Source organism: Ambystoma mexicanum, chromosome 11 (assembly GCF_040938575.1).
Source record: "Ambystoma mexicanum isolate Mex_15411 chromosome 11, UKY_AmexF1_1, whole genome shotgun sequence".
Taxonomy (NCBI): Eukaryota; Metazoa; Chordata; class Amphibia; order Caudata; family Ambystomatidae; genus Ambystoma; species Ambystoma mexicanum.
In genome coordinates, this window is record NC_090934.1 from 1,120,731,408 (window position 1) to 1,120,757,753 (window position 26,346).

The 26,346-nt window shown below is 45.5% G+C and overlaps 1 protein-coding gene across 5 annotated transcripts in view; it reads right to left on the bottom strand.

The window, feature by feature from the left end:
* SCAPER (S-phase cyclin A associated protein in the ER) overlaps positions 1-26,346 on the bottom strand; it is a 4,210,252-nt gene that overhangs the window by 3,383,866 nt on the left and 800,040 nt on the right. For all 5 annotated transcript variants that reach the window (XM_069624455.1, XM_069624453.1, XM_069624454.1 and 2 more), the window contains exon 7: positions 9,820-9,980. In XM_069624455.1, coding sequence (XP_069480556.1) covers positions 9,820-9,980 — 161 coding nt within the window. The remainder of the gene's footprint in view (positions 1-9,819; positions 9,981-26,346) is intronic.

A 26,346-nucleotide genomic window follows, 5' to 3' on the forward strand; every position in this document is an offset into this window, starting at 1 on the left:
CTTTACCCCTAAATCCCAGCGTCCTCAACCCTGGATCACATCAAGCACACACGATCCCCAAGCAAAGACTCCTGCACTAATGGAGACACTCACACTCTGACGAGGACCTCCAACATTACCTCCCAGCGCATGACACTCTCAAGTCGTCTCTCAATAGTGCTAAAAGAGATTTGTACTTTTCTCATACTTACACTCAGTCCAACCATCCTCACAGACTCCAAAACACCCTAAACTCATTTCATTCAGCCCCTAAACCTACAACCATTAACTCAACTCTCTTTCAGAGACTGGGAGTAGGCCAGAAACCTCTTTAACTGTTCGGGCCTAAATGTCATTTGTTAGAACACGCGGGGCCCAAATACTTTTACCTCCAAGAATATGAAAGAACAATTGTTTAAAAAAGGGGATGCCCTTATGTTTCAAGAAACTTGGCTGGTCAATCCAATCATGGTAGAAGGTTATTCAATTGCTGTTAAATCAGCATTACAAAAAGTTAAGGGCAGACCAAGTGGTGGAATGCTCCTAGCAATAGAAAATTCTATATTTAGGGACACCATCCCAATTGTTAGTACAAATACAGGTATACAAGCAAGTAAAGCATTTTTTCGACTCAAGGGAAGATCCTTGGAGGTGATATTTGTCAATATATATTGGAACCCCGCGTGTTCATCTTTACAACATTTTTTGGATGATCTAGCAGTGTTGCTGGAAAAAATCTGAATGAAGTACGGGGGGGCGGAAATCATTCTGGGCAGTGATTTTAACTCTCAATGTATCCCCCTCATAAAAAGGAAATCACAATCCATCATACGTAGGATAACTGAAAAGGGCAGAATCTGGGTGGAGTTCCTCACAGAATGGGGACTGATAATGGCAAATGGGAAACTGCCAGGGGACACCCCGGCTAATTCCACCAGATACCAGCGTACAACAAACTCCACACTAGATTATATTTTCATGTCACTGCCATTATTCGAACAAAAGGCATCCCTTAACATAGTACAAGGATGAGGGAGTGATCACCATCGCCTAGAGCGATTCTTCCCAGGTTTCCAAATGGACCCCCAGGAGAAGTATCAGGACTCACTCACAGTCAGGAAAGGTAGAGTCAGTCAAAAAAAATACGGGAGCGAGGGGAACGAGCTAAATGACTGTATGATGGGGATCTCACAAGAAAAACAACATGAAAGTTGCAAACCGGGGAGCTTCACCAAGTTTCTGTGGTCTACCTGTCCTCCAGCGGAAAAGGGCGGAGGGTGAAAACAGATACACCATCACTCATTTGATGAAGAAACTATGGTAAAAAAATAAATTATGAATAAAACACTCTGAGGAATAAAAAAATCTTCCATGAGTGATGAGAAGAAGAGAAATGAATCCAGATCCCTAGTGCAGAATTACAAATCTTGGTCAGTGTCGAGGAAAATCTGGAGAATTCAACAAGATAGTGAACATATGTAGAATCAATTGGGAAAGAGAGATTCAGGAGATTTTTGGGCTGTGATTAATCAACTGGAAGGGAACATGGAATACAGGCAGTGCAACCTAGTACCTGAGGGAGATTGGATGGTGCACCTGAAGGAGGTTTTTGGGAAACCGCAAAAAACCTTTATTCAGAAAAAAAGGGATGTGGTCTGGAGTCTTACCTTTGATGAGCAATATATCATCAATTTAATTGGGAGTAGTCCTTCTTCTAGGGCAGCGGGCCCAAATGGTTTGACCTATCAGTTAATAAAAATGATCCTTCTTTATGGGCTAGGCTTTTGAACTAGCTGTTTAAGGAGATCATGGCAAGGCAGGAATTTCCAGTGTCTTGGAAATCTGCTATTGTCATTCCACTGTTCAAAGGGGGCGATCGGACTGCTGCGACCAATTACCGACCGATTACCCTCCTTGACATAGAAAGCAAAATATTTATGAGGATCCTGACAGGCGAGCTGGAAGCCTGGGAAAGAAGAGTGAGAGTCCTTTCAAAGTGCCAGACGGGCTTTAGGAGGGGTCTGTCTACAATGTTAAATGGAGTGGTAATAAATCATATGTCCGAGAACACAGGAAAGAAAGGGGAGCAAGAACTCTATGGGGCTTGGGTGGACTTCTCAAAAGCCTTTGACCTAGAGGATAGAGGCAGACAGTGGCACAAATTAAGAAAAAAGGACATACCAGAGAGAATCCTGGATATGCTCATAGAACTTCACAGGAATACTACAGTTAGAGTCCGGTTGGATGAGGAGGGGCACCTATCAGACCCAGTGGAGGTCAAATGGGGAGTTAGGCAGGGTTGTCTAGGAGCGCCTCTCTTCTTTAATTTCTATCTCTCTGATATGGGAGAATACCTTGAGTCATCTGCACTGGCTGTTAAAATCCTCTGGCTTGCTTACGCGGATGATATAGTTTTACTCGATAAGACAGCTATTGGGCTTCAACACCTTTTGAGTAAACTACATTGTTACATGGAAGAAAATGGTTTAGCCATAAACCCCATAAAAATAAAAAATAATGGTATTCCAACAAGGAAATAAAAAAGTCAAATTCCAGCAATGGAAGATGGGAGGTCAACAAATCCCAAGGGTTGAAGAAATAACTTATCTTGGTTATAAAATATATGCATCTCCGGCTGTCCATAAGGTCGAATATGATATTCTCACGAAAACGAAATAACTTGCAGCCCGTATGAAAAAAATCTTGGTGAAATATTGTGGGTTCTCTTTGTGTCCTCTTATAAAATTGTAGCAAGCCAAAGTTATCCCAATTCTGCTCTATGGTATAGAAACAAAACCGCAGATTTGGGAAGGGAATTGGCAAAGATGGGAGGGTGTGTTGTGGAAGGATGTCTTAGGGCTGCCAATGTGCCTCCCCGTGGCAAACATCAGATTCAAATTGGGCTTAAAATCTATGAAAGCCCAGGTCGTATGGAAATTGGTCTCCCTTTTTCGGCTGATTTTATCGGCCCAAGAAGGATCATTATACCCAGGTATTTGAACCCATCTTCAGAAAAATAAATCGAAAATACTAAAGAACCTCGAATCTCAAGTAAAAGAATGGTTGGAAAAGATGGACATTGATATTGAAACAATAATTGAGAACCCTGTAAAAGCAAAAAAACAATGGGACAAGATGGATGGGATAAATACTATTGACGAAATACGATCTGTAAAAAATCCAAATCAACTCCAAAAAAAGGACACAGAACTAGGACATCTCAATAAATATCTGATAAAGTTCCCGGACTGGAGGATCAGAAAAAAATTCCGAATACTGAGACTGAATGTAGCATATACCGGGGAAACCCTTGCAAAAAGAGGGAACGGGGACCGGGCAATCCAATTATGTAAGATCTGTATAAACACAGAAGAACAAACTATTAAAGATTTACTATTGGATTGTGAAGGAACCTGGCCTGCAAGGCGTATTTGGTTTGGTAAATTAGGGGTTGATTCCCCCCACTACATATCAGAAATGTTCTGAGACTGGATGATCTCTGGACATTCACCTGGTCTGACAATAGCAGTAATTCGTATGTTGGAAAGCTGCAATATTATTTTCTAAGACGTCAGGAGCCTAAAATGATCTGTAACTAGGGGAAAAGAGTGGGCATGCACATCTAACCTAACCTGATTTATTAAATAGTGAAATTGGAAATGTAAAGGAAAGAGGTATAGCAAGAACTGTTTTAGTTTGAATGGGAAACATTTTAACATTTCTGAATAATTTTAATTCTGCTAAATTTTATGTTCTTTTATTGATAGAGGTATATAATTTGTTTCCCCATTGTGTTTCATTTTTTTGAATCACTGGAAAAGTGGATTATGTATATTGTGGCACTTCCCTCTCTGTTAATTTGTTACTACATCATTATTACTTTGCTACTACTTTTTCTAAACTCTATTGTAAAAGGTTGGTAAACCAAATACAAATAACATTTAAAAAAAAATTCACTCAACTCTTTCAGCCAATGAACTTGCTGAATACTTTGCATCCAAAATCTCTGCAATTAAGACTTCTCTCTCTACCTTCCCCTTGCTCCCTTCTACCTTCTTTACTCCATCTACTCTACCATCTTCCCCTAGCTCTAGCTCACACTTCAGCCATACAGACAATAGGAAAGTTCTTTCTCTTCTAACGAAGGCTAATCCATCCTGCGCCCCAGCAGATCCTCAACGTTACAAACATATTACCCATCTAGTAGCCCCATCTCGCTAATCTCTTCAACCTGTCCGTTGACTTGCCTGCTTTCCGTCTACTTTCAAAACAAACGTGATCATCTCACTTCTGAAAAAGCAACAAAGGACAAGCCGACCAACTTTAAACTAGTGTTACTTCTTCACTTCTTCCACCCTAGTCTAAGGTGTTAGAAAGAGTTGTATTCAACCACTTTACTAACTTTCTCGACACACATAACCTTTGTGACCCTCTCCAAGCTGGTTTCCGCTCCTCCCATTCTACTGAAACTGCTCTCCTAAATGTCTCCACCTTCATTGCATTCCAATCTATCCTCCATTCTCATCCGCCTTAACCTATCTAACCTATACAGTCGGGGAATCCGATCTTCTCAATACCCTCTTTTCTACTACGGATTAGTTATCAAGCCCTAGCTTGGATAAAGTCCTACCAAGCTCATCACCATTTCGCCGTTTAATGGAACAAAAACACCCCCAACTCACCACTCTTACTGTTGGTGTTCCTCATGGCTCTATCCTCGGTCCACTCCTGTTCACATTTTACACTACTGCTCTTGGAGCACTCTTCTTCTTTTGTTCTCATAACAAATCTTGGCTGATGACACCCAAATCTTATTCTCTTTTCTTAAACTTTTAAACTCTCCACTGAACTATCTATCGAAATCTCCAACTGCCTCTCTGCTATTAAATACTGGATGGCCTTACACTCCCCAATGTTGCACTCCACCAAAACAGAGGTTATTTTTTTTCCTGGCAAATCTTCGCTCTTCTCTCCTCCCTTGCCTGTCCAGTGCCCACCTGACACTCTCCCCTACTCCTTGAAAGCTAGAAAACATGGTACAATGTACCACAATTCACATTCCTTCTCCAACTTTATCTGTAAAATTCCACTGGTGGCTCGCCTCAACCTACTAAACATCAGAAAATCAGGCACCTCCTTCTCTTCAAAGCAGCCAAATATCTCTAAACCACTCTTGACTTCTCAAAACAGAACTATTGTTTAAGCAACCTATTTCGTCTTCCTATCTATCCATTATGTCCCCTTGACAAGGTAATTAATTTTGCAACTAGGACTCTTTGAACTTTCTGGCTTCACCCCTACTTTCTCCTGGCTTCACCCCTACTTCCTCCTATCGCCAGCAGGCCGTCTGGCTATCTAAGAAAAACAGGTACAAATTCAAATGTCACCTACTTGTTCATAAATCCATCCACGTTAAGGCACCACGCTATCTATACTCTTCTATCAACCCCTACCAACCCTCCCACAACCTGTGTTCAGCCTGCTCATTGAATTTCAAAGAACTGTTACACCTTGTGCTTCCTCTACCTTTCGCTCCTTCTCTCTTCAAGCTCCACTTACATGGAACTCCCTTCCCGCTGAAATTCGGTCCCCTGGGAAGCAAGACGAAGCAGAGCAACACAGGTTCGATCCCCGGGTCCGCGCTTAGAATCATCTGAATATTAGGCATTTTAGAAATAACCAATACAATAAAAATACTTATCCTAAGTCTGTACACCATCATCAATGATATCTGTCCTACTTACCCCTATTCTAGCCCGGTCATGATGTAACTCAAACTCTCCCCATTGTAAGAAGCTCACTGCTTTCCGTTTAAAAGAGATACTACCTGTACATGCCCTTTTGTGATCAAAATAGCGTTTGTTTCTTCAGCATCTACGTACATAAAAAATAAGTAATGGAACCCTGGGCACATCATATGGTGAGGTGTTTTGACAGATGGCGCAGCAGGCACAAAACGGTATGATATCTGCATAAACACCTGGCTAGTAAAATTGGCTTAGCAGGGTATTTTCTAGTTTCAAAAGACCAGCAGTAAGGTTGGAATGAATTAACTCTAGCACAGCTTTTAAGAAGGGTTTCCTGACCAGCAGTTAATGGTAGGTGATGCCGTCTCCTCTGGGGTTTACAATGACCCAATAGAGGAGTTTCCCTTCTCGACAAAATGCGCTATTTTCTAGGTTCGGCTCTTTGTCTTGCTTGCTTGATCCAAAATTGGGTCGACACTCTGCGCTTCCGAAAATTCAACAAACCATGGACCTTGGGGAACTTTCGACAGGTATATCTGTTCCTTGAGCCTCATTAATTTCTCCAACTCTGGCTTCGACCCAGTCTCTGGTTTTGAGTGTTTCCACCACCTCTTTAGTCGGCATGAGCACACATTCACACACCAGCTAGGTCATGGGCTGTCCATGTTCTAGACTTAAGTGGGTAGTGGCCAGATACACTAGGAGTACCTTTACCTCTACCCTGTAATCTCCATCTAATACTCCTGCTCCTACCTCCAGCGACTGACTGAGGGCCAAGCTCCCTTAAGTTCCTTCCAGTATTTTCACTTTCAAACCTGTTCACAGCAATGCTTGGCCCTTCTTAGTCAGCATACAGATCACACGTGGCGGGCTCTGGGGTGTCGCTGGTGGGCAGGCGAGTCGTGCTCGTCAGTCTTCCGACTCTCAGTGTCATGGGTGACCAGTGTACCGAAATATGACCTATCCCATTTCTTGCACCATTTGTCACAGATAACCCAAGTATCACTTCAAGGCTTAAGGTTGATTCAAGGGTTTTTATTTTACTGTTTATTTGCTCTAGGCCCTCTCTCTCGCTCTTGTCTCCTTTGGTATTCCTCTACCTAACCCAGGAGTCTGTGGCTCACAGTTCGTGCTACCAAATGGTTGACCCTACTGTCTAAGCACTAGTCTTATGCTAGAGATGTATCCCTAAACGCTAGCTATAGAAACTACCTCAGGGACATACTAGCTGTCCCCACTCTATCCAGTTGTTAGTATTCTAATGGATTTTTGGGAATGTACCTTGCACTTAATCTGTCGGAGTCAGGTTGGTTCAATCACGCCCACACTTACCTTGCCCGCTCTACTCTCACGTCTACAACCCTCCTCTTGCACCTCCCACCACTCTTTTATCCCTCTAATGTTTCACTCCTCCCAACTCTCGCCTTCATCCACTGATGTCACTTCTCCTCCCACTCCATTTCACTACTCCCCCCTTTTCACTACTATCCTTCCACTACTACTCCTTTCTTACTACTGCCCTACTCTCCCTTCCAAACCAGTACTCAAACACCCTCTTTTCATGCAGTACCATCAACTTCACAAACTCTCCTTACACTAACCCTACACTAACCCTACTAACCCACTTGTCACACAAACATGTACACTCACATTGCAGTACCCTTGCACTCACCAAGCAAATACATCACCTTCCCCAATAAACACCTTCACACTCAGATGCTCCTTTCTTGCTCCTGCTGGTGGTCTCTTGGTCCAGTACCACCCCACTGCTGACCTCACCCAAGTAACCCACACCTGTTTCCTGCCCCTTTCTATATACTTCCCCTCTCCCTATCATTGGCTAACTTACCCTATCCAATCTGGCTGTAGTATTCCAACTCATAAGGGTGTTTCAAGGCAAGAATGGCAAAAGAAATGTTAAATACGGCCCCCTTTTCTCTGTGCCATTCCACCATAGGATGGCAATGGAGACCCGCATTTTCTATTGTCTCAGTTCGTATTGGACAAGGCGGCTGGAATCCCGGCCGAGAATCGAGGGATTTTCGGCCGGGTAACGACCCGGCGAGAGCCAATCAGAATGCGTGTTGCATTCTGCTTGACTATCGCCGGGTACTAATCATGTTTAAATTGAGTTGATCTCACCTAGTTATACTCCCTTTATGATCGTCTTAAGGTAAAATTGTAAAAATATTTCAATTTTAAACCTGTTTGCTCCTTTATCAAAATGAATGCTACAAGCGTGTTGTTAAAACTCACACCTATATCTGATTTATACTGTCCCACGCACACAGGTCTTTCCAAATCTTTATTTGGCTTGCAGGTCACAGTCATAATCGAAGAGCAGTGGCAGGCATGAAGAGGACAATCCGACCGCATGGTACTCTTGCACTCTGTGATCGGCTTTCATGCTGGGGGATTTAAAGACCAGATATTTCGAGGAAAAAAGGGACAAGTGAAGAAAGGTGAAACACAAAGCAGCAGCGACAATCTGGTGGAGGCGCTGGTACGTAGAAAAGGGTGACTACATGCCAGTGTAGAATAGTATAATTATTGGTGGATGGCAAAAGCAATTTAATTATGTGTATCTACCAGCAGACAGTGCTTAATTTGGATGGGGCGGGAATGGGGGTGTTTGTCAGGACTGAGCACCAGTACTTATTTCTGGGCACTGGCCCTTTTTGTCTCACACCCAGTTCAATTATGTGGTCTTTCATGAATACAACTGAGCCAGAAGGCGACAGTGCTGGGCACTATGTGCTTTAGTGCAGACTGCTTTAGTCAGTCTACAAGGTATTGGCACTAATTTAATAATTGTCAGTACTGCTGCAGCAGGGTTCAGAGCTCATGTGTGTTGTGCGGCAGCAGTCAGTCAGCCAGCCTTGGTACTAGGTGCAACTCACTAGTTCAGTGGGAAGGCATGCACTTTCATAAATATTTGACAATGCCAGTATGATGATGGCTTTTCTGTGCATTTGCAGGTGGGGCATTCAGTGGGTACAAGTAGGACCTGTTTAAAATAGACACTTCCAGTTTTTCTTCTGGTATGCAGCTAAAATAGGGTGCACCAATATGAAGGTGCAAGCCAGGAAACCAACTCACAGAATCCTACACACACACACTAGCACATAACTACGATCAGTGCCGCACAGTCATCAGGGCAAAGGGGACTTGGCACAGAGAGGCCAATAACAGGTTTGCCACCAGCACCACTAGAGGACAGGGAAAAGACCACTGCCAAGGATAAATGCTATGCTCAGTGGCAACTTAGTGAAAATGATATTGCTTAAGTGTTTGATAGGCAAGTTAATGAGTTTAGTGATGGATTTGTGTGTATTTGCCTTTCAATTTAATAGGCGACAGAAGTACTTCTGCTATATTTTCCATGGGTAGACAGTTGAAATGTTCCTTTGCCAACTGAAGAATCAAAGGACAACGATGAGGAGAATGTGTTTGAAAGAAGCAGTTAAACATTTGGAGTCTCATTTCAAGAAACCACTGGTTTATGTTACAATATTTTGATTGGAACTTGTAAATCGCACATCTGCAATGGGTTGTGCACACATCATCAACAATGAGCTGGTGTGAGTAGCACTGCAACCCCAAATATGTTGACACTGTGGTAGTAGCATTGGGTTGGGTGCCGTAGTGGGCAATGAGGTGCCACCCCAACATTTTACAGGCATGTTACAAAATATGTGTGTCCTGGCACTTATTTATTTACAAATTAAGCACTGCCTGCAGACCCAGTTTTAATAAGGACATATTCAGAAATAATGAGAATGGAAACAGAAATGAGCAGGGTCCTGAAAGAAAAGCTCATGCTTAGTCCTAATGCAAGGTTTGTCATGTGTAAATGTGTCGATACTCGGTTATCCCCACAGGAAGTTCTTATGGCTGTATCGTTTCTTAAATGTACAAAGTACCCCGAGGCCATTTCTGGTGTAGTACCAAAATAAATGGGAAAAACATCATATTAGCATTTACAAAAAAACATCCATCAAACAGTAATGTATGGCATGGAACAATTAGTTAAACTATGGACACAAAAAAAGGAATAGTATTGAAATATTCAAGAGCAGAGACAGTCACTTGCCTTCCTTCCTTGATGTCTTGTGTGTAGCTGTAGGCATGTTAGTCTGATCATTCACAATTTCTATGCTGACAGAGGGGCATCCGTGGTTGGCTTTCACTTTATCCGCCCAGCTTACACCAGTAGCAGGATGTCGAACAGCAGGGATCGTCATAGACGGTCCACTAAAGAAAAGATGTTAAATGAAGTTAAACTGCCTGGAACAAAATGTACAGTTTTATCAGGGCAATATTTATTAAAGTCCATCACTCGGGAGACTCATCAAAGATGGGTGACGATTTTAGCACCTGCAGAGATGGCACTTTAACGTATGATTATGGTAGGCATTAAAAAAAGGTATGTTTTGTTTAGGGTTGATGGCCGCTTAAATGTTATATCTCCCCAAGCTGTCTGCAAGGCTGTGTGTCCAGTGTTACTAACAAGAGACATCCGGCTACTAGTGGGAGAAATTGAATGTTCTCTCAGATCATAGCCACAAGGCCATCGGTTACTCCACGGGTTCAATCCAAGCTCCAACGAACTAACATACATGCCAACACTTCCGATTTAGGTGGAAGACTTCCTATTTTTCCACAAAAAAATGTTGCCATTTTAAACTTTCTCGCTCTTAAAATTATTCTAACCCCATTGTGTTGCAATAGGAAAATTAAATTCTCCTGCTTTTGTTAACAGAATCTCCCTCCCAAGTGCTGCAAAATGGTAACATGTACTGCTTCTATCTGGCACCCTGGAATCGATGTTCCTTCGGCAATCACCACACTAGTAGCCGGGGCGTGGATGAGTATCAACTGGCTATTGTCAATAAGATCAAAGCAGTGACAACATCTATAGAGTGTAAATCCAGAATCATGGAATTATATCTTTGGGGTTTGAGTTGGCCAATAATGTAAGTACAAGAAGATGGATACTTATTGTGACAGGTCAGAAACAGGACTCGGAGTACCAGACAGGTCTCATGGTTCTTTATTTACCTGTAAGCACACAAAAAAATAGTCTTTCCCTAAACTCATGCACTATTATGCAAAAGAAAGTCACAACAGTGCAGGATGTCGCAGTCTCTCCCCATGCTGGGGGATTTCTCTTTCTCTCCCACTCCAGACCAGTTCTTCTCATTCCACACTCTGGGGTTCTCTACGCTTCTCTCCACTCTGGGGCTTTTCTCTTTCTTGCTCTCTCTTTCACCTGCCTACCTTTACCGTTGAGCTACCGCATACCTAGCGGTCTTGAGCGGTGCTGCTCGGAGGGCTCATGGGGGCGGGCTGGCACTCGTCTTGTCGCAGAGTCACTTACGTGAGACTCTTCAACTTGGCTTTGTGGCAGACCATCAATGCTCCGTTTCCTGATTCTCGCAGCTCGGTTTTCTCTTCCACAACTTCTCAGCTGGGCTATGTGCCAACCAGTCGACAGTCTGCTCCCTCTCTCTTGCAACCTCTCAGGGCTGCTTTGGACAGCCGGTAGATGATGCGTCCTCTGGCGCTCTCCGAGAGCGTGTCCTGGTGTGTCATCCCAACACTGGCATTTTATCGCTTTCTCTCCGGCCACACCTCCCTTGATCACCTTAGCTGGTTTTCATGGTTAACACCAGTCCCTGTTATGAACCATCGGATGCGTCCTTTCTGGACTTCCTGGTCCCTGACCCATAGGGGCTTGCACTCCGCAGTACTCCCAACATGGCCGCCGAACACGGAAAAAGTTTACCAGTTTCCGCGCCATAAGCATTACGTTCTATAAAGCGGACACGCCCCCGTGGCCCTGCGCGTCTCAACGCTACCGCTTGCTGTGGCTAGAAGTGTGCTGCTGTAGTTCGCTTGTGTTTTTCCTTTGATTCTTGGTTCCCGGTACCCCTAAATTCCTCCTCCTTCATTCCCCGTCCTTTTTGTCCTTCTTGCATCCCGGATCTCCGTGCACTCGTTTTCCGCGTGCACTCTTCGCTGTTCCATGGATTTCCTCAGACTTCCCGGACATCTGAACGTTCCCAGGCCTCGGAACTCTGAACGCACGCTAGAACTCGAGGACCTGCACATTGGGTTATACAAGACCCGAACTCTACGAAAGAAGACTCCATCGAAGAACTCCAACAAACAACAAAGACAGGTGAGAAGGGGGGAAACCTGTGACAGATTGAGACGCCAACAATCTGATACAGATACGGACATGGAGGCTGCAGTTCAAGACCTCATGCGCGGCATGCAAGAGTTAACCACAGAAGTTCAGAATCTCAAAGCTGAGAATGCCGCATTAAAACAACTAGTTCTGTTACGTGATTCCGCAACCAAGGAAAGTGTATTGCTGGGCGGAGTAGTGGATAAATATGATGGCTCCTCAAAGAACCTTCGTGGCTTCCTAGATTCATGTTTAGTGCACTTTAACTTTAAGCCCTACTACTTTTCCACCCCCAGGGCAAAGGTAGGCTTTATGATTTTGCATCTCTCCAGGAATGCGATAACCTGGGCTACGCCCTTAGTTAATTCTGGAGATGCCCTCCTGGATGATTATGATGGGTTCGTACAGGCTCTAAATTCCATGTTTGACCACCCAGAACAGGTTTACAGTGCCCAAGAACGTCTATTGGATTTTCAACAAGGGTCCCAGGACATGCTTACCTAAGTAACACGCTTTAAGCAACTGACCAAGGAAGCAGATTGGTCCCCGGAGGCCTGTTTTACTCTATTCCGGAGCGGACTAAACGAAGAAATAAAAGACGAGCTAGCCAGGGTAGCTCACCCAGGTTCCTTCCAGGCCCTTATGGACCTCTCTTTACAAATAGACTTTCGAATCCAGGAAAGGAAGGCCGAAAAAAGAAAACAAAGATGCCTTACCAAAAGACCTCTATAGAATCTCCCTCTAAACCCGAGCCCACTCCTGCCCCGACCACAGACCCTGAACCCATGCAACTGGGGGCCTTCCGCAGACCCATTTCCCCGCAAGAAAGATTGCGACAGATCCACATCGGGCTGTGTATGTACTGTACCTCAGATAAACATCTTGTGAGAGAAAGTCCTTTGGCCCCTCCACAGCATTCGGGAAACGCCAGCTCCCGATCCTAGATTGAGCACAGCTTCGGGAGAGAGATGTTTGCTCCACATCTATTCCATCCTTGAACTCTCCTGGACAAAACTTGCAGGCCTTTCTATCGCCGTCCAAGAATTTTTTTTTACCCCATTCTGGCATTAGTGGATTGTGGAGCCATGGGGATTTTTATAGATCCGGATTGGGTCAAACCCATCACATTCCATATGAAAATCGAGACAAACCAAAGAGATCCAGCTCTCGATAAACCATCATCAAGAGATGATCAAGTTTGACATCATAAAGTCTGCCCATTATCCAATGGTACTGAGCATGCCCTGGTTACAGAAGCACAACCCATACATCAACTGGGCAGGAGGATCCTTGTTTATTGGCTCCGAACATTGCATGTCTCACTGCCTATCCCTGGATTCCTCGTCAAGATCCTCTGAAGGTACGCTGACAGACCAGCAAGGCCCACTCACGGTCTCAAATATTATCCAGGTCCCCAGAGCCTATCGGGACTACACTGATGTGTTTTCAACTGCCATAGTTCAAGCCCTACCCCCTCACAGACCTAAAGACTGCGCTATCGATACTGAACCCTCAGCAGTGATTCCCTTTGGAAGGATGTTCATCCTATCAGAACCAGAGAAAAGAGTCCTCCGATAATACTTGGATACCAACCTAGAAAATGGCACCATACTACCATCTAAATCCCCAGCGGGAGCTTCGTTGTTTTTGGTTCCCAAGAAGGATAATAAGGAGCTTAGGCCTTGTCTTGATTATTGTGGTCTTAATCAATGCACCCTCAAGGACCGCTACCCATTGCCCTTAATCTCGGATATCCTGGAAGCGGTGAGAGGAGCCGTAATCTTCACAAAATTGGATCTCAGAGGTGCCTACCATCTGATCCGTATAAAGGAAGGTGATGAATGGAAAACAGCCTTTAGAACACCCTTTGGTCACTTTGAATACCAGGTCATGCCCTTCGGACTCGCCAATGCCCCAGCGGTCTTCCAACGTTTTATGGACCGGGTGTTCTCCGATATGCTGTTCCTCTTCGTCATAGTTTACCTGGACGACATACTGATATACTCCAAGGACCATCTTAAGCATGAAGAACATATCAAGGCAGTCGTACAACGGCTACGTGAACGTAAACTCCTGGTTAAACCCGAGAAATGCCTTTTTCATGTCTCTACTGTTCACTGACTCTGATTTGTCCTTAGTCCAGAAGGAATTGGAATGGACCACTCAAAAGTAAATTCCATACTATCCTGGCCTATTCCAACTACTGTGAATCAGATTCAATCCTTCCTGGGGGCTTGCCAACATCTACCGGAAATTCATACCTTCCTTTTCGGAGATAGTTCAACCGATCATTACATTGTTGAAGAAGGATACTCCCTTCCTCTGGACCGCAGCCCAAGATGAAGCGTTCCAACGTTTAAAGTCGGAGTTTACACAAGCCCCCATCTTGGCTCAACCTGACATTGATCGACCTTTCCTAGTGGAGAGGGATGCCTCTAACTACACCATCGGAGCAGTCTTAAAGCAGGAATTCGAGGACAAGTTAGAAAACCCCATCGCTTATCTCTCGCGAACCCTAACTCCTAGCGAGACTGCTTATTCTGTTCTGGAAAAGGAAGTGCTGGCCATCCGTCAAGCCTTTACAGAGTGGCGTCATCTACTCCTGGGAGCTAAACATCCTGTTTAGCTCCCAGGTCCCTACGGATCATCGGAATCTCCAAGTCCTACAATCCATGAAATGTAGGAATAGTCGTCAAGCCCGTTGGGCCTTCTTCTTTGCCCAGTACGAGTTCCAAATCCATCATGTACCCGGAACACACAACGTAATTGCTGACGCCTTATCCCGACGTCCCGACTGCGAAACATTTGAAGATCGATCCTTCCCAAAGATGTTTCCCCATACAATTTTCATAGCCCAAGCAATCACTCTCCTGGAAGACATTCAGATTCAAACCCAGTCCTCAGAGAGCTGAAAGGAATTTACTGGGAAGAATCGATGGAATCTTAAAACCAAGGACGGGTATTTGTTCAAGGACAATGGCCTGGTCATTCCCACACAGAGACTGCGACAAAGGATTACAAGCCTCTGTCATGGTACCCTTCATTCAGGACATCGTGGCATTACCAACACTCTCCGTTTAATACAAAGACAGTTTTGGTGGCCAAAAATGAAACATGACGTCCAGCAGTACATCCAAGCCTGTGCAGTTTGCAATCAAAACAAGCATGATAACAAGAGGCCGGCGGGTCTCCTACTCCAACCAACGCTACCAACAAGGCCCTGGGAATTTATTGCTACAGACTATTGTGGAACTACCACCTTCCAGAGGATACAAAATGATCATGGTTACCATTGATTTATTCACTCACATGGCTCATTTTACACCCTTGTATAAATGACCATCTTCCTCAGAACTTGCCGGAATCTTCCTGGAACACATATTCCGACTTCATGGACTCCCTTCCAAGATCATATCAGATAGAGGTCCTCAATACATATCTCAATTCTGGAAACCCTTGTGCCGTATTCTAGGAATCCAACGTGCCCTCTCCTCAGGTTATCATTCACAGACCAATGGAGCTACAGAATGTGTGAACCAAACCCTGGAGCAGTATCTTCGTTGTTTCACTACCAAGGTCCAGGACGATTGGTCTCTTAATACCTGTGGCTGAATTCGCCTACAACAATTCGGATCACTCGGCTGTCAAGACCAGCCCCTTCTTCTGCAGCCAAGGATTCCACCCTTCGGTTCTACCATCCCTTCTCCCACATCCTACACCAGTCCCTAAATATCTAACCAAGTTGTTAGTGATAGGGGGGAGATGGTGACCTATATCCATATTGGGGTTTCTGTCCCCTAAGGGGGAGTACCCTCCAAAGGGATCCCACTTACCCTATCCCGTAGCAGGGGGTTATGGGTATTATGCTTGGGGAGATGCGACAATCTCCTTGGATTCATCACAGTATGTTGCAAGACTTCTTTTGCACGTAGCTTCTAACATAAACAACATCCTTCTGATCAAAGTGTGTCCAAACCCCCCTCACTCTAACAGGCTGCAGTGCTGGCCACACTGCAGCAGGTCATGGGGTTAATGTAGCTAAAAAGGTACGTGTAATAAGACTCCCCTCTCTTGCTGAAGGTTTTAGCTTCTCGTCCAACCTCCAAATGCCGCAGCCAGAGATGACCCAGAAACACACCTTAGCTAGAACATTACCCTGCAGGTTTGGCTGCTCTTGCTGCCGGGATTATTTCTTTTGATTTTGCTTACTTTAAGTTATTGGCTATTTTGATTTTAACTTATTTCCTTTAAGACTCGCTTGTTGAGTTAGGCAGGTAACTGGATGCCATCCTTTTCACTTTGTGCAGACAGGCTTCGATGTTATTTTTGCATCTTATTCTAATTATTTTATTTTTTACTTGTCTTGGTTCCTTGTAAGCCAAATTGTTTGGCAGAAAGGTGCCTGGTTTGAGGGGGCAGAAATGTGAGGAATACACATTTTAGAGGTTTTTTCAAACAAGGCCATTTTAGTCAGAAATCCAACCCCTATCTTGCCCTACTCTAACATGGTTTCCCTGCCTAAACCAACTAAGAAAGAACACTTATGGCACTCACACTTATACAATAACATAAACAAACAAAGGTATATGGCAACTTGTAAGTAAAACACTTGTATGTGCAACACCCTAGAATGTAATGTTCTTAACCTAGGTGAATTCCCCTTCCCCAGAGTATTAAATCAAAGTCAGGTTTAACACAAAGTACTAAGGAAATCCAAGGTTGAAATACAGTTCTAACTCAGTTCCTGGCAAAGGTTATTTGGATCAAATGCGACGTCTAGCACTTCGCAGTTTAACCCAGAGAAGATCCATCTCTGCTAGGTGATAGAGTTCAAGAAGTTCTTTAAACAAAACTATACGGTTTCTCTTGCAATGCCATGTAAACGCATAACTTCTTGACTCAGAAAGTATCACAGTGCCTGTTCCTGGGCACCATGAAGCACTCCAACTTCCTTACGAAAATGTCACAGTGTTCCCTCCTTGGCACCATGAAATACTCCAGCTTCCTCAGAAAATTATCACAGTCCTTCTTCCTTGGCACCATGAAACAATTCAGCTTCCTCAGAAAATGATCACAGTGCTTTCTCCTGGGCACCATGAAAAACAAGGTTTTGTTTCACAGCACTTTTCTCTTGGCACCATGAAACAAAGTTCTTTGCTCACAGTGTTTTCTCTTGACGGCATGAAACATTTTTTTAAGCACAGTGCTCTTCTCCTGGCACCATGAAATACCACAACTTCAACTTCTCCTCTTTCAGTGCTCTTCTCTTGGCACTGTGAAACAGGTGACTCTTTCTTGATAGTGCTTTTCTCCTAGCAACATGAAATAACAGTTTCAACTTCTAGTGGGCTGATTAACTCCCATTCTTCTACCTCCACTTCTGTCTAGTCCACTCTCCTGTCAGACCTAACTACTTCAAGTGTGACATACACTCTTCTGTTTTTAAACTCAACAACCTCTTTCACTTTAAACAGCTCTTAACCTTTCTCTACAATGTTATAATGAACACAAGAATTTCACCAATGCCCTTTCAGCTCTGCTGGACAAGTGATGTCTTTGCCTCCTTTTAAACACCACCCTTCCTTTTGGGGCTACTTTTAAAGAGTCTTGTCTTATGTTCAACCACCAACCAAGTATCTTCCAATTCCACCTCTATTACCTTTGACCATGTAAGTTCTTGACCAATAGCTGTGTCTCCCACACCATAGTCATTCATGTACAAGCTTTACCTTTAACAACGTGACATCAGCCCCCTTTCCTCTGGTAATAATGGTTATTCCCAAAGTAACAGTTAATTCAGTCTCTTTTGGCTGAGGGCAAAACTTGTTCACCTCTTGGCTTAAGGTAATCCGTGTTTGGTCTTTCTTGCTCAGTTTATAGCAGTTTAATGTTTAGATAACAAGATACAATGTTGTCAGGTGTTAACAGAGGCTTGGAATTTGATTTACAGTCACTTTTATATGCATGCGACCATTCTTAACATTGTTAAAGCTGTTTGAAAACGTATTAGGTTTAAAATGTCTTCTACTGCGCATCCGTCCATACACAAGTGCTACACTTGTTACACTCCGCTTACTGACACGCTTCGGGCAGCTTTATTTAGTTTCAATCCTTTGCGAGTGAAAAGCAACTGGTTACAGTTGCCCGTCTGCACTTCATGAAGGCATGAGAATGTGCGGCAACACTCGCTGGCTCCCAGCCTCCATCCCAGTCTGAAGGGCTTCTACTATGGGTGCTTTTTTGACTGGGCACGTTTCTCTCTTCAGGCTTCCTTCGGTTCCACCCCACAGGCACAGAGTTCGGCTCACCACGACCCCCTGGAGCACGCCAGCCTCCAGGCACGGTCTTCTGCACACTTCTCGCTGCAAGAACTCTGCAATTAGCTTCACCTGCAGGAAAGCTTTCAGACGTCATGCTTTTCACTGCACAACCTCTGCAATTCAGACTTTGGGGGAAAGGACCAACTTTGGGGGAATAGGACCAACTCAGGATTGGAAACTGGAAGAAGTGAATAGTAAATCTCAGCATCCCTTCTTTTCTCCCACTTCTGTGGATTTCGCCAGCAACGTGTCTTCTTCTGCCACCTCTTTCTGGCCCAGTAAGTACATCTGCTGCTACAAGTACTACTACTTCTTCCACCACGACTGCTCCTAGTGGCCTGCACCTGAGGGAGCTTTTTAAGCCTCCAAGCTTCCCTCAGGTGTGGCTGTTAAGCCCAACTGCCTGACCTTCAGGCATGTACTGCTCTTCAACCCTCTTCTTCATCCCAGTACTCCTGGGATTGTGGGACTTGGAATCCAAAGCAACAAAATTAATTCTAAGTAGAAATTCACTATTCCTAACTTTAGAACTGTTTTGATTACGAATTTCTAAAGGTACTTCATCATGTTTAATCACAGTAGAGAAGGGCAGTTCACTCAAGCCACCATTTACAGATTTCCTTTCTCCATGCCTTTGGGAGTAAGGGGGATGGTCAATCATTTTAGGTGTAACAGGTTCCTCCTTAAATGGGATATTTAAAGATGTTACATCCATCCCATTCACCACTTAACAACTTAACATGGGATCAGTGACATTGTAATGACAATAAGCCATTATGTTTTGGTATATATGAAAGGCGATTCCCTTTCAAAGGAGGACACCGTGTCTCATCCCATGGGATCCCTTCACCTTCTTGGGCCCGGTCACCTCCCAGGTGATCCTCGTGTGGTACACCACACTCAAGGTCAGGATCAGTAGTGTCCGCCTTTCCTTGGCCACATGAGAGGAGATTGTAGGCAGGGGTACAGTGAGGGATCCATATAATTCATCACACTGGCTTCTGTAACGCATTCCGGGGTCTCGTGCTTGGTGACAAAAGGTTTTTTCTTTCTTTCCCGCAGACACGCTGTGCAGTATTTTGTTACTGCCTATTCAGGCAGTGGGCTGGGAACGGCTGTGGTGATGCATGCGTATACAAGTCAGACCACACACCAGGAAGCGCAGCGGGAACGGGCCTTGCATGCCAAAGTCGTGCTTAAGTCAAGCCCACCTGTGTTTGTCTGTGCGCAGAGACAGGCCATGGACAAGGCCTTCTATTTGTTCTACCTCTTTCAACAGATCTTTTCTAATGTCGCAAGACTATTTATTTCGGCTGGCTCCGCTGGATACAGCCTTTCCATCTGGCACCTTGGTAAGTCCTTTTGCAGGCTCTATAAAAGCAGATTTTTAAAAAAGTGTTTCCTTTTTAATGCATGCTCTTTGGTCACCCATTCAGCATCTTGTAATGACCTATTGTCTTACTCTGAGCCTGATTTGATATGCATAACCAAAACCTGGCTCAGGGACACCTCTGGCCCATTGATTTTTCAGGCACTCCCTGACAAATTTAACATTATTTGTCTTGATCAGGCCTCTATACACCTTGGAGGTGGGATTGCCGTGATTTATAACCTTCGGCTGCCTCATTACCTTTCGCTCATGACATTAAGATGGAGGCTCTCTTATCTGTTTGACTGCTTCGACTTCCACCACAATACATATTTTAATCGTTTATCGCCCTTCACCTTCAGAGAACTATTTTGTGACTCCTTAGAATTAGCAGCTAACCTTCAAGTCAAAATCCCCAATCTGCTAATAGTGGGTGATTTAAATTTCAGATTTAATGCTCCTACTGATCAACCTTCCTCACATTACTTTGATGGTATGACTGACTTTGGCCTTAAACAACATGTATCGGAGCACACACATCAACTGGGTAACACCCTTGATCTCATCTTTTCTGCTGAGACTTTGGCTAATATCTTTCCGGTCCTTCAAGTGACCTGGACCGATCATCTGGTTGTTCCAGTCTCAATTAAACTCCCGGACCCTGTGGAAATGTCCACGCTGCACAATGCACTGAAACGCAACTGGTTTACAGTTGCTAAGGCTAATGGTATCTCAACGATCCAGGATAAACGTAGCAATGGGTTCACTGACAATTTGTCCCTTTTAACGCAGGCGCTTACCTCTGCAGCCGATAGTCATGCCCCGCTTTGACTTTCCAAGCTCTGTGGCCATCCCTCGAAGCCATAGTTCAACAAGGACCTTAAATCTCGTGGTTTGAAACAGAGGCAAGCTGACTGCAAATGGTTTCCTCTGACAGCCAGAATGACAGAACTGTGCTACTTTTAATTACTACGATCTCCCATAAACCTATCCATGAGGCTAAGCATATTTTTTACACTAACAAAGCGGAACCGCCCATTAATCAACCTAAGGAACTGTTTTCCTCTGGTGCGCTCATTATCATCTAATTTTGCCCCCTCAGCAGCTGTTGTACCATCTCAGGCATTATGCGATTCTCTTTCAATTTTTTTTTGCTCAAAAGATTGATGAAATTTGCAATAAAATATCTGTCTCTGGTCTGAAAACAGGAACATTCTCTTCAGCTTAGCTGGCCGCTTACTGCAGGTATTCGTGGTCTTCCTTCACATTGTTTACTCCAGGTGACATTGTAACTTCTATACAGAGACTTAAATCAGACTCCACTGTTTTTTCTTTTTTACTTTGATTTATTAAACATTTGGTGACCCAGCAGCCGGGCAGTTAGCATCAAAAGAAACACAAATAACACATTAACACAGCAAGGAGAAATGCATCAATGGTCACCACAGAGATAACACATATTACTATATATGTCATACCCAACAGTATTTGTGGCCTCAATTCAAGGGTGTTGCCCTTCTTATCAAGTAGTGACACACGTCTTGCCATCCATTCTAAGGCCGGCATCTTAATGGCAACAGTGTCACATACAGTTTCTCCGTATCCTTGGCCGACATGACATCGTGCAAGCAGTTCTCATGAGTGGGTGGCCGTTCCAGGACCATCTCAACAAGATAGCTCTCTTGGGAGGGGGCCCTGTTGCGCACTCAGCCGAATGCACCTCTGTGCGTGAGCTCTGGCGGCTTACCCGGGTCCGGAGCGCAGTACATGCTGAAAGTTACCCGTTTCCGGACAGAAATCCACAGGAAGAAATATGAGGCTACAGGCAAGGTGAACACAATAAATCGGAAGGATTGAAGGTGTGGTTCCGAAGTTACACCGAGCTACTGAGGCAGTCCTGAGCGGCCTTCATTGGGGGATCATAACGTTTCTGCAAGCCCCGCCTCTGAAGACACTAAGCGGGCGCGAAAGGACTCAAGGCTGACACCTGAACCCAGCATCCGTCAACAGGCTGCCTGCCGTGAAGGGTGCAAGCCCGCTCCTTACGGACTGATCGGAGAAAGCAGAGACCCCCTGGCTGTGACATCACCCCAACGACAGCTGTGCAAACGAGAGGCGCAGGGCACGGTGACGCTCTCACCTGCGATACACTGTACAAATAAAGATTGTCTCGGCTGCCCGCTGCCATCGTGCCTGCTGATCGGGCCATCCGAAACGGCATGTCGCATCTAGCTGACTGGTACCGCCAGCGCAGTGTAGCCGGGGAACGCAACCTCTAAGGCAACAGTAAACTGGGCTGTGTGGAGGAAGGAACGGCACACGTGGACTAAAGCAGGTGAACTACACTTGCGATACTCCCTGGGCACGCCAGTCACGCTCTGCTGCCCGTGTGGGGTGGTCCAATACGGCCTAGTACCACGAGGGTGAGCACAGGAACTGTTGCAAGTAAATAAGGACTCCCTAACGCAGCGCCTGGCGGGGTGGCTGAGAGGGCATCCCTAGGGAGCAACAGGCGAGTTTCTGCAGAGCACTACATTGAAGCACAGCACGCGTGAACACTGAGATCAGTGCGGCCTCTCACTCAGTGATCCTGGCGGTGGTCCGCCTTATGGCCTTGAACTAAATTTTACGCCCGAACAAGACAAAGGCCCACAGGGCGTGAGAGGCTGCGCAAAGCACTGGACGGCCACTCGTATCCTAGTATGCCGGCATGAGAAGCCCAGACTATTGCAAGGTCCCTCTCACTGAAACAAGCGCACCCACAAATCCACCACAACCTGGGCCCAGCTTATAGGTCACCCTCCACCAAACCCCAGTGAAGACAACAGCCTGCAACTGGACAGCAACATTTAAAGCTGGGACAAGGAGTCAGAGAAGGAAGTGCAGAATACCTAACAGGCGTATTTCTGACCCTCACTGGGGTAATTAACAAACTCTCCATTATTGGAGGAGCACTGGGGGATCGGCGGAAAAATTGGCCTGTAGCCACACATTAAATGGACATACAACGGAAAAGGGCCCCCAATTAAAAGCGTCTTTTGCTCTCGCTGAGGCACATTAGTTACATCTTAAGGGCAGGGCACTAGACCCACCACAGCAAGAAGCGCCCACTACATGGAGGCGACCAGGCTGAGCTAAGAACCAAAAGTCACAAATGGCCAGTTCCTCAGAAGTAGAACTAGTGCAACAGACACTCATCCTAGCTCACAGCACGCTGCTGGACTGACCCAACCACGCTGCAGACACATAAGTTCCCTGCTTGCCCACAAGGTCCCCTCTAACTGAAGTAACGAATGAGAATCCTGTGATGCAGCTACACAGTACCCGGAAAGGGGTAACGCACGCTAGACAGACTACAATGCCCAAAGGGGCTACAGCTAAGAAGCGTGGAACCATAGACAGGGTCACAAAACCTACCACAAAAGAGAGCGTTACAAACAGTAGTGGCCCATGCCTCACCGTTCCTCCCTAGCCGCCGACAACATCACCTCCCATGGATTCACAGTTGGTATACGCTTCAATGCAACAAGGCTTCACAGCACTCAACGGCATCACCACTAATTTCACGTTAATCCGGAATCAACTGGAGAAGGCTACCAGCCGTATCACAGATGCAGAAGAACAAGTTACTTCTTACCTTGTAACGTTCTTTCGAAGGGAATGAGTCCTCCGACGTATTCCTTATCTATGATAGACTCCCATAGCAGTGGTATGTGATTGGAGGCGGGAGTAAGAGATGCCATATTACCCTTTAAGAATGAACAGAGTGTAACACAGCTTTGCCAAATCTAGTCTCTTGACTAGAGGAGGAATCCAGGCTATAAAATTTGGTAAAGGTATGTGCGGACGACCATTTGGCACCCGCACATATGTCTCTAATTGGTACCGCTCTTTGAAGAGCTGAAGATGCTGCGATACCCCTGGTCGAATGAGCCCTTAGATTTTGAGGGGGCTCTTTCCCTGCCAGTTTGTAGCATTCCAGAATGGCTAAAATAATCCATCTGGAGATGGTTTGTTTGGTTATTGGTAATCCTAACTTATGTCCTGCGTAACCTACAAAGAGTTGGTCTGCTTGTCTAATCTTAGCAAGTCTACTAATATAAAAACTCAAGGCTCGCTTAGGGTCCAGCCTGTGTAGTCTCTCTTCCTCTTTCCCCGGATGGGGATGAGGCTAGAAAGAAGGTAAAGTAATCTTCCGAGTAATGTGAAATTCCGAAACTACCTTTGGGAGGAAGTTAGGCTTCACCTGTAGAACTACTTTGTCCTTGTGAAAAGTTGTATGAGGAGCTTTACAAGACAGGGCTTGTATCTCGCTAACCCTTCTAGCAGATGCTAATGCTACCAATAAAACAGTTTTGAGGGTGAGAAACTTCAATGAACAAGAGTGGAGTGGTTCAAAGAGAGCACCCTTTCGGAAGTTTAAAACTAGATTTAAGTCCCATAAGGGAACTTGGAATGGTCTTGGAGGGTAAACATTAGTTAGACCTTTCAGGTATTGTATTACCAATGGAATTTTGAAATATGATGGCTCCTCCACAGTGCGCTTAAAGATCGATAGCGCTGCGAGATAGCTCTTAATAGTGCCAATTTGAAGGCCCGAATTTGCCAAATAAAGTAAGAAGGATAACACCGCAGGAGTACCACATGAAAAGGGTTCGATATTCTTTTCTCTACACCAGCTGCAAAATGTATTCCAACGGCAGCGGTATAGAGTCTTAGTTGCTGGTCTTCTGGCCGAAAGCAACACCTCCATGACGTCATCTGGAAGGTCCCAATCCTTGTACCTCAACCTTTCAGATACCAAGCGTGAAGGTTGAGTGTCTTGATGGCTGGATGGAGAACCTGACCTCCCTTCTGCGAGAGAAGATCCTCTCTGTACGGTAGACGAATTGGAGGACAGATGGACATGTCCAGAAGGTCCGGGTACCACGTTCTCCTGGCCCAATCCGGGGCAATTAGGATCATGGTCTTCCAAAACCTTCTCAACCTCCTGATCATTTGAGGAATGACAGGGACCGGAGGAAACGCGTACAGAAGTGGGAACTCCCAGTCCACTACGAACGCGTCTCCTAGAGCTCCTCTCGGGGGAAATTCCCTTGAGCAAAATCTGTCGCACTTCCTGTTGATACTGGTGCGAACAGATCCACTTGAGGGGTTCCCCAAAGGGTGAAGATCTCTTGAAGGACTTCCTGAGCTATCTCCCATTCGTGGCAGACTGTGCTCTGCCTGCTCAGAGCGTCCGCTGTCAAGTTCTTCTCTCCGGCTAGGTGAATTGCCGATAGAGAGATTCCTTCCTGAATTGCCCAAAACCAGAGCTGCATTGCCTCTCTGCACAGTGGCAGTGACCCTACGCCTCCTCTTTTGTTGAGGTAGTGCATGGCCACTGTATTGTCCGTCATTATCAGGACGTTTCTCCCCCGTACAGACGGCAGAAAAGCCTTCAGTGCCAGTCTGATGGCTCTCAGCTCCAACAGGTTGATGTGTAGCCTGGACTCCGATGGAGACCAACGACCGCTGATGGTCAAGTTGTTGGCATGGGCTCCCCACCCCGTGAGTGAGGCGTCTGTGACTACTGTTATCTCCGCCCATGGTTGCCAAAACAGTTCTCCTTTCAAGATGTTCTCTGGAGAGGCCCACCATAGAAGGTCGTGGGCTACCTTGTCCGGAATCCGGAGGAGATCTGTCATCCTCCCTGAGAATTGTGACCACTGAGTCCTCAGCGCCCACTGAAGGGATCTCATTCTCAGGCGAGCCTCTGGCACAAGGGATATGCAGGATGCCATGAGGCCTAGCAACCTCAAAAAGTCGTAGGCTGGGAGACGTTGGGCATTTTGAAACCTGGTGACCATCTGCAGAATATCTTGAGCCCTCACCTCTGGTGGCGAGGCTTTTCCCAGGGACGTGTCCAGGACTGGTCCAATGAACTGGAGTCTCTGTGATGGTATCATCTGTGACTTCTTTAAATTGAGGGAGAAGCCCAGCCTGTGAAGGGAGTGGCAGACATAATCTAGTTGGATCCGAGCTTGTTCCGAAGAAACTGCTCTGATCAACCAATCGTCCAGGTAGGGGTAGACGTGAATCCCTTCCCTCTTTAGACTTGCAGCCACAACCGACATTAGCTTGGTGAAGACCCTCGGGGCGGAGGTCAGCCCAAATGCCAGAACTCAAAATTGATAATGAGAGTTGCCAATTGCGAACCTCAGGTACTTCCTGTGCTTGGGATGGATTGGCACATGGAAATAAGTATCCTGAAGGTCCAGAGATACCAACCAGTCCTGAAGCTGGAGGGCCTGAAGTATCTGAGAGAGAGAGTTACCATCTTGAACTTGTCCTTCCTGAGGAACTTGTTCAATTCTCGTAAGTCCAGGATGGGTCTCAGTCCTCCGTCTTTCTTTGGTATGAGAAAGTAGGGGGAGTACCAGCCCTTGTTCCTGTCCGCTACAGGTACCGGTTCTATGGCACCTTTCTCTAGCAGGTCTACAACTTCCTGCAAGAGGAGCGGATCCGGTACTTTCAGAGAGCTGTTCCCCGGTGGATGTCTCTGAGGGATGCGTAGAAAAGGCAGGCAGTAACCTTGGGCAACTGTCTCCAATGCCCAAGAATCTGACGTAATAGCCTGCCATTCCGTCAGATGGTGAGTTAACCTGCCCCCTACAGGTGTCTTGTGATGGGAGACCTCAGAGTGGTTTGGGAGCGGCTGATGCAGTTGCCGAAGGTAAAGCGGCTCCTGCTGATGCG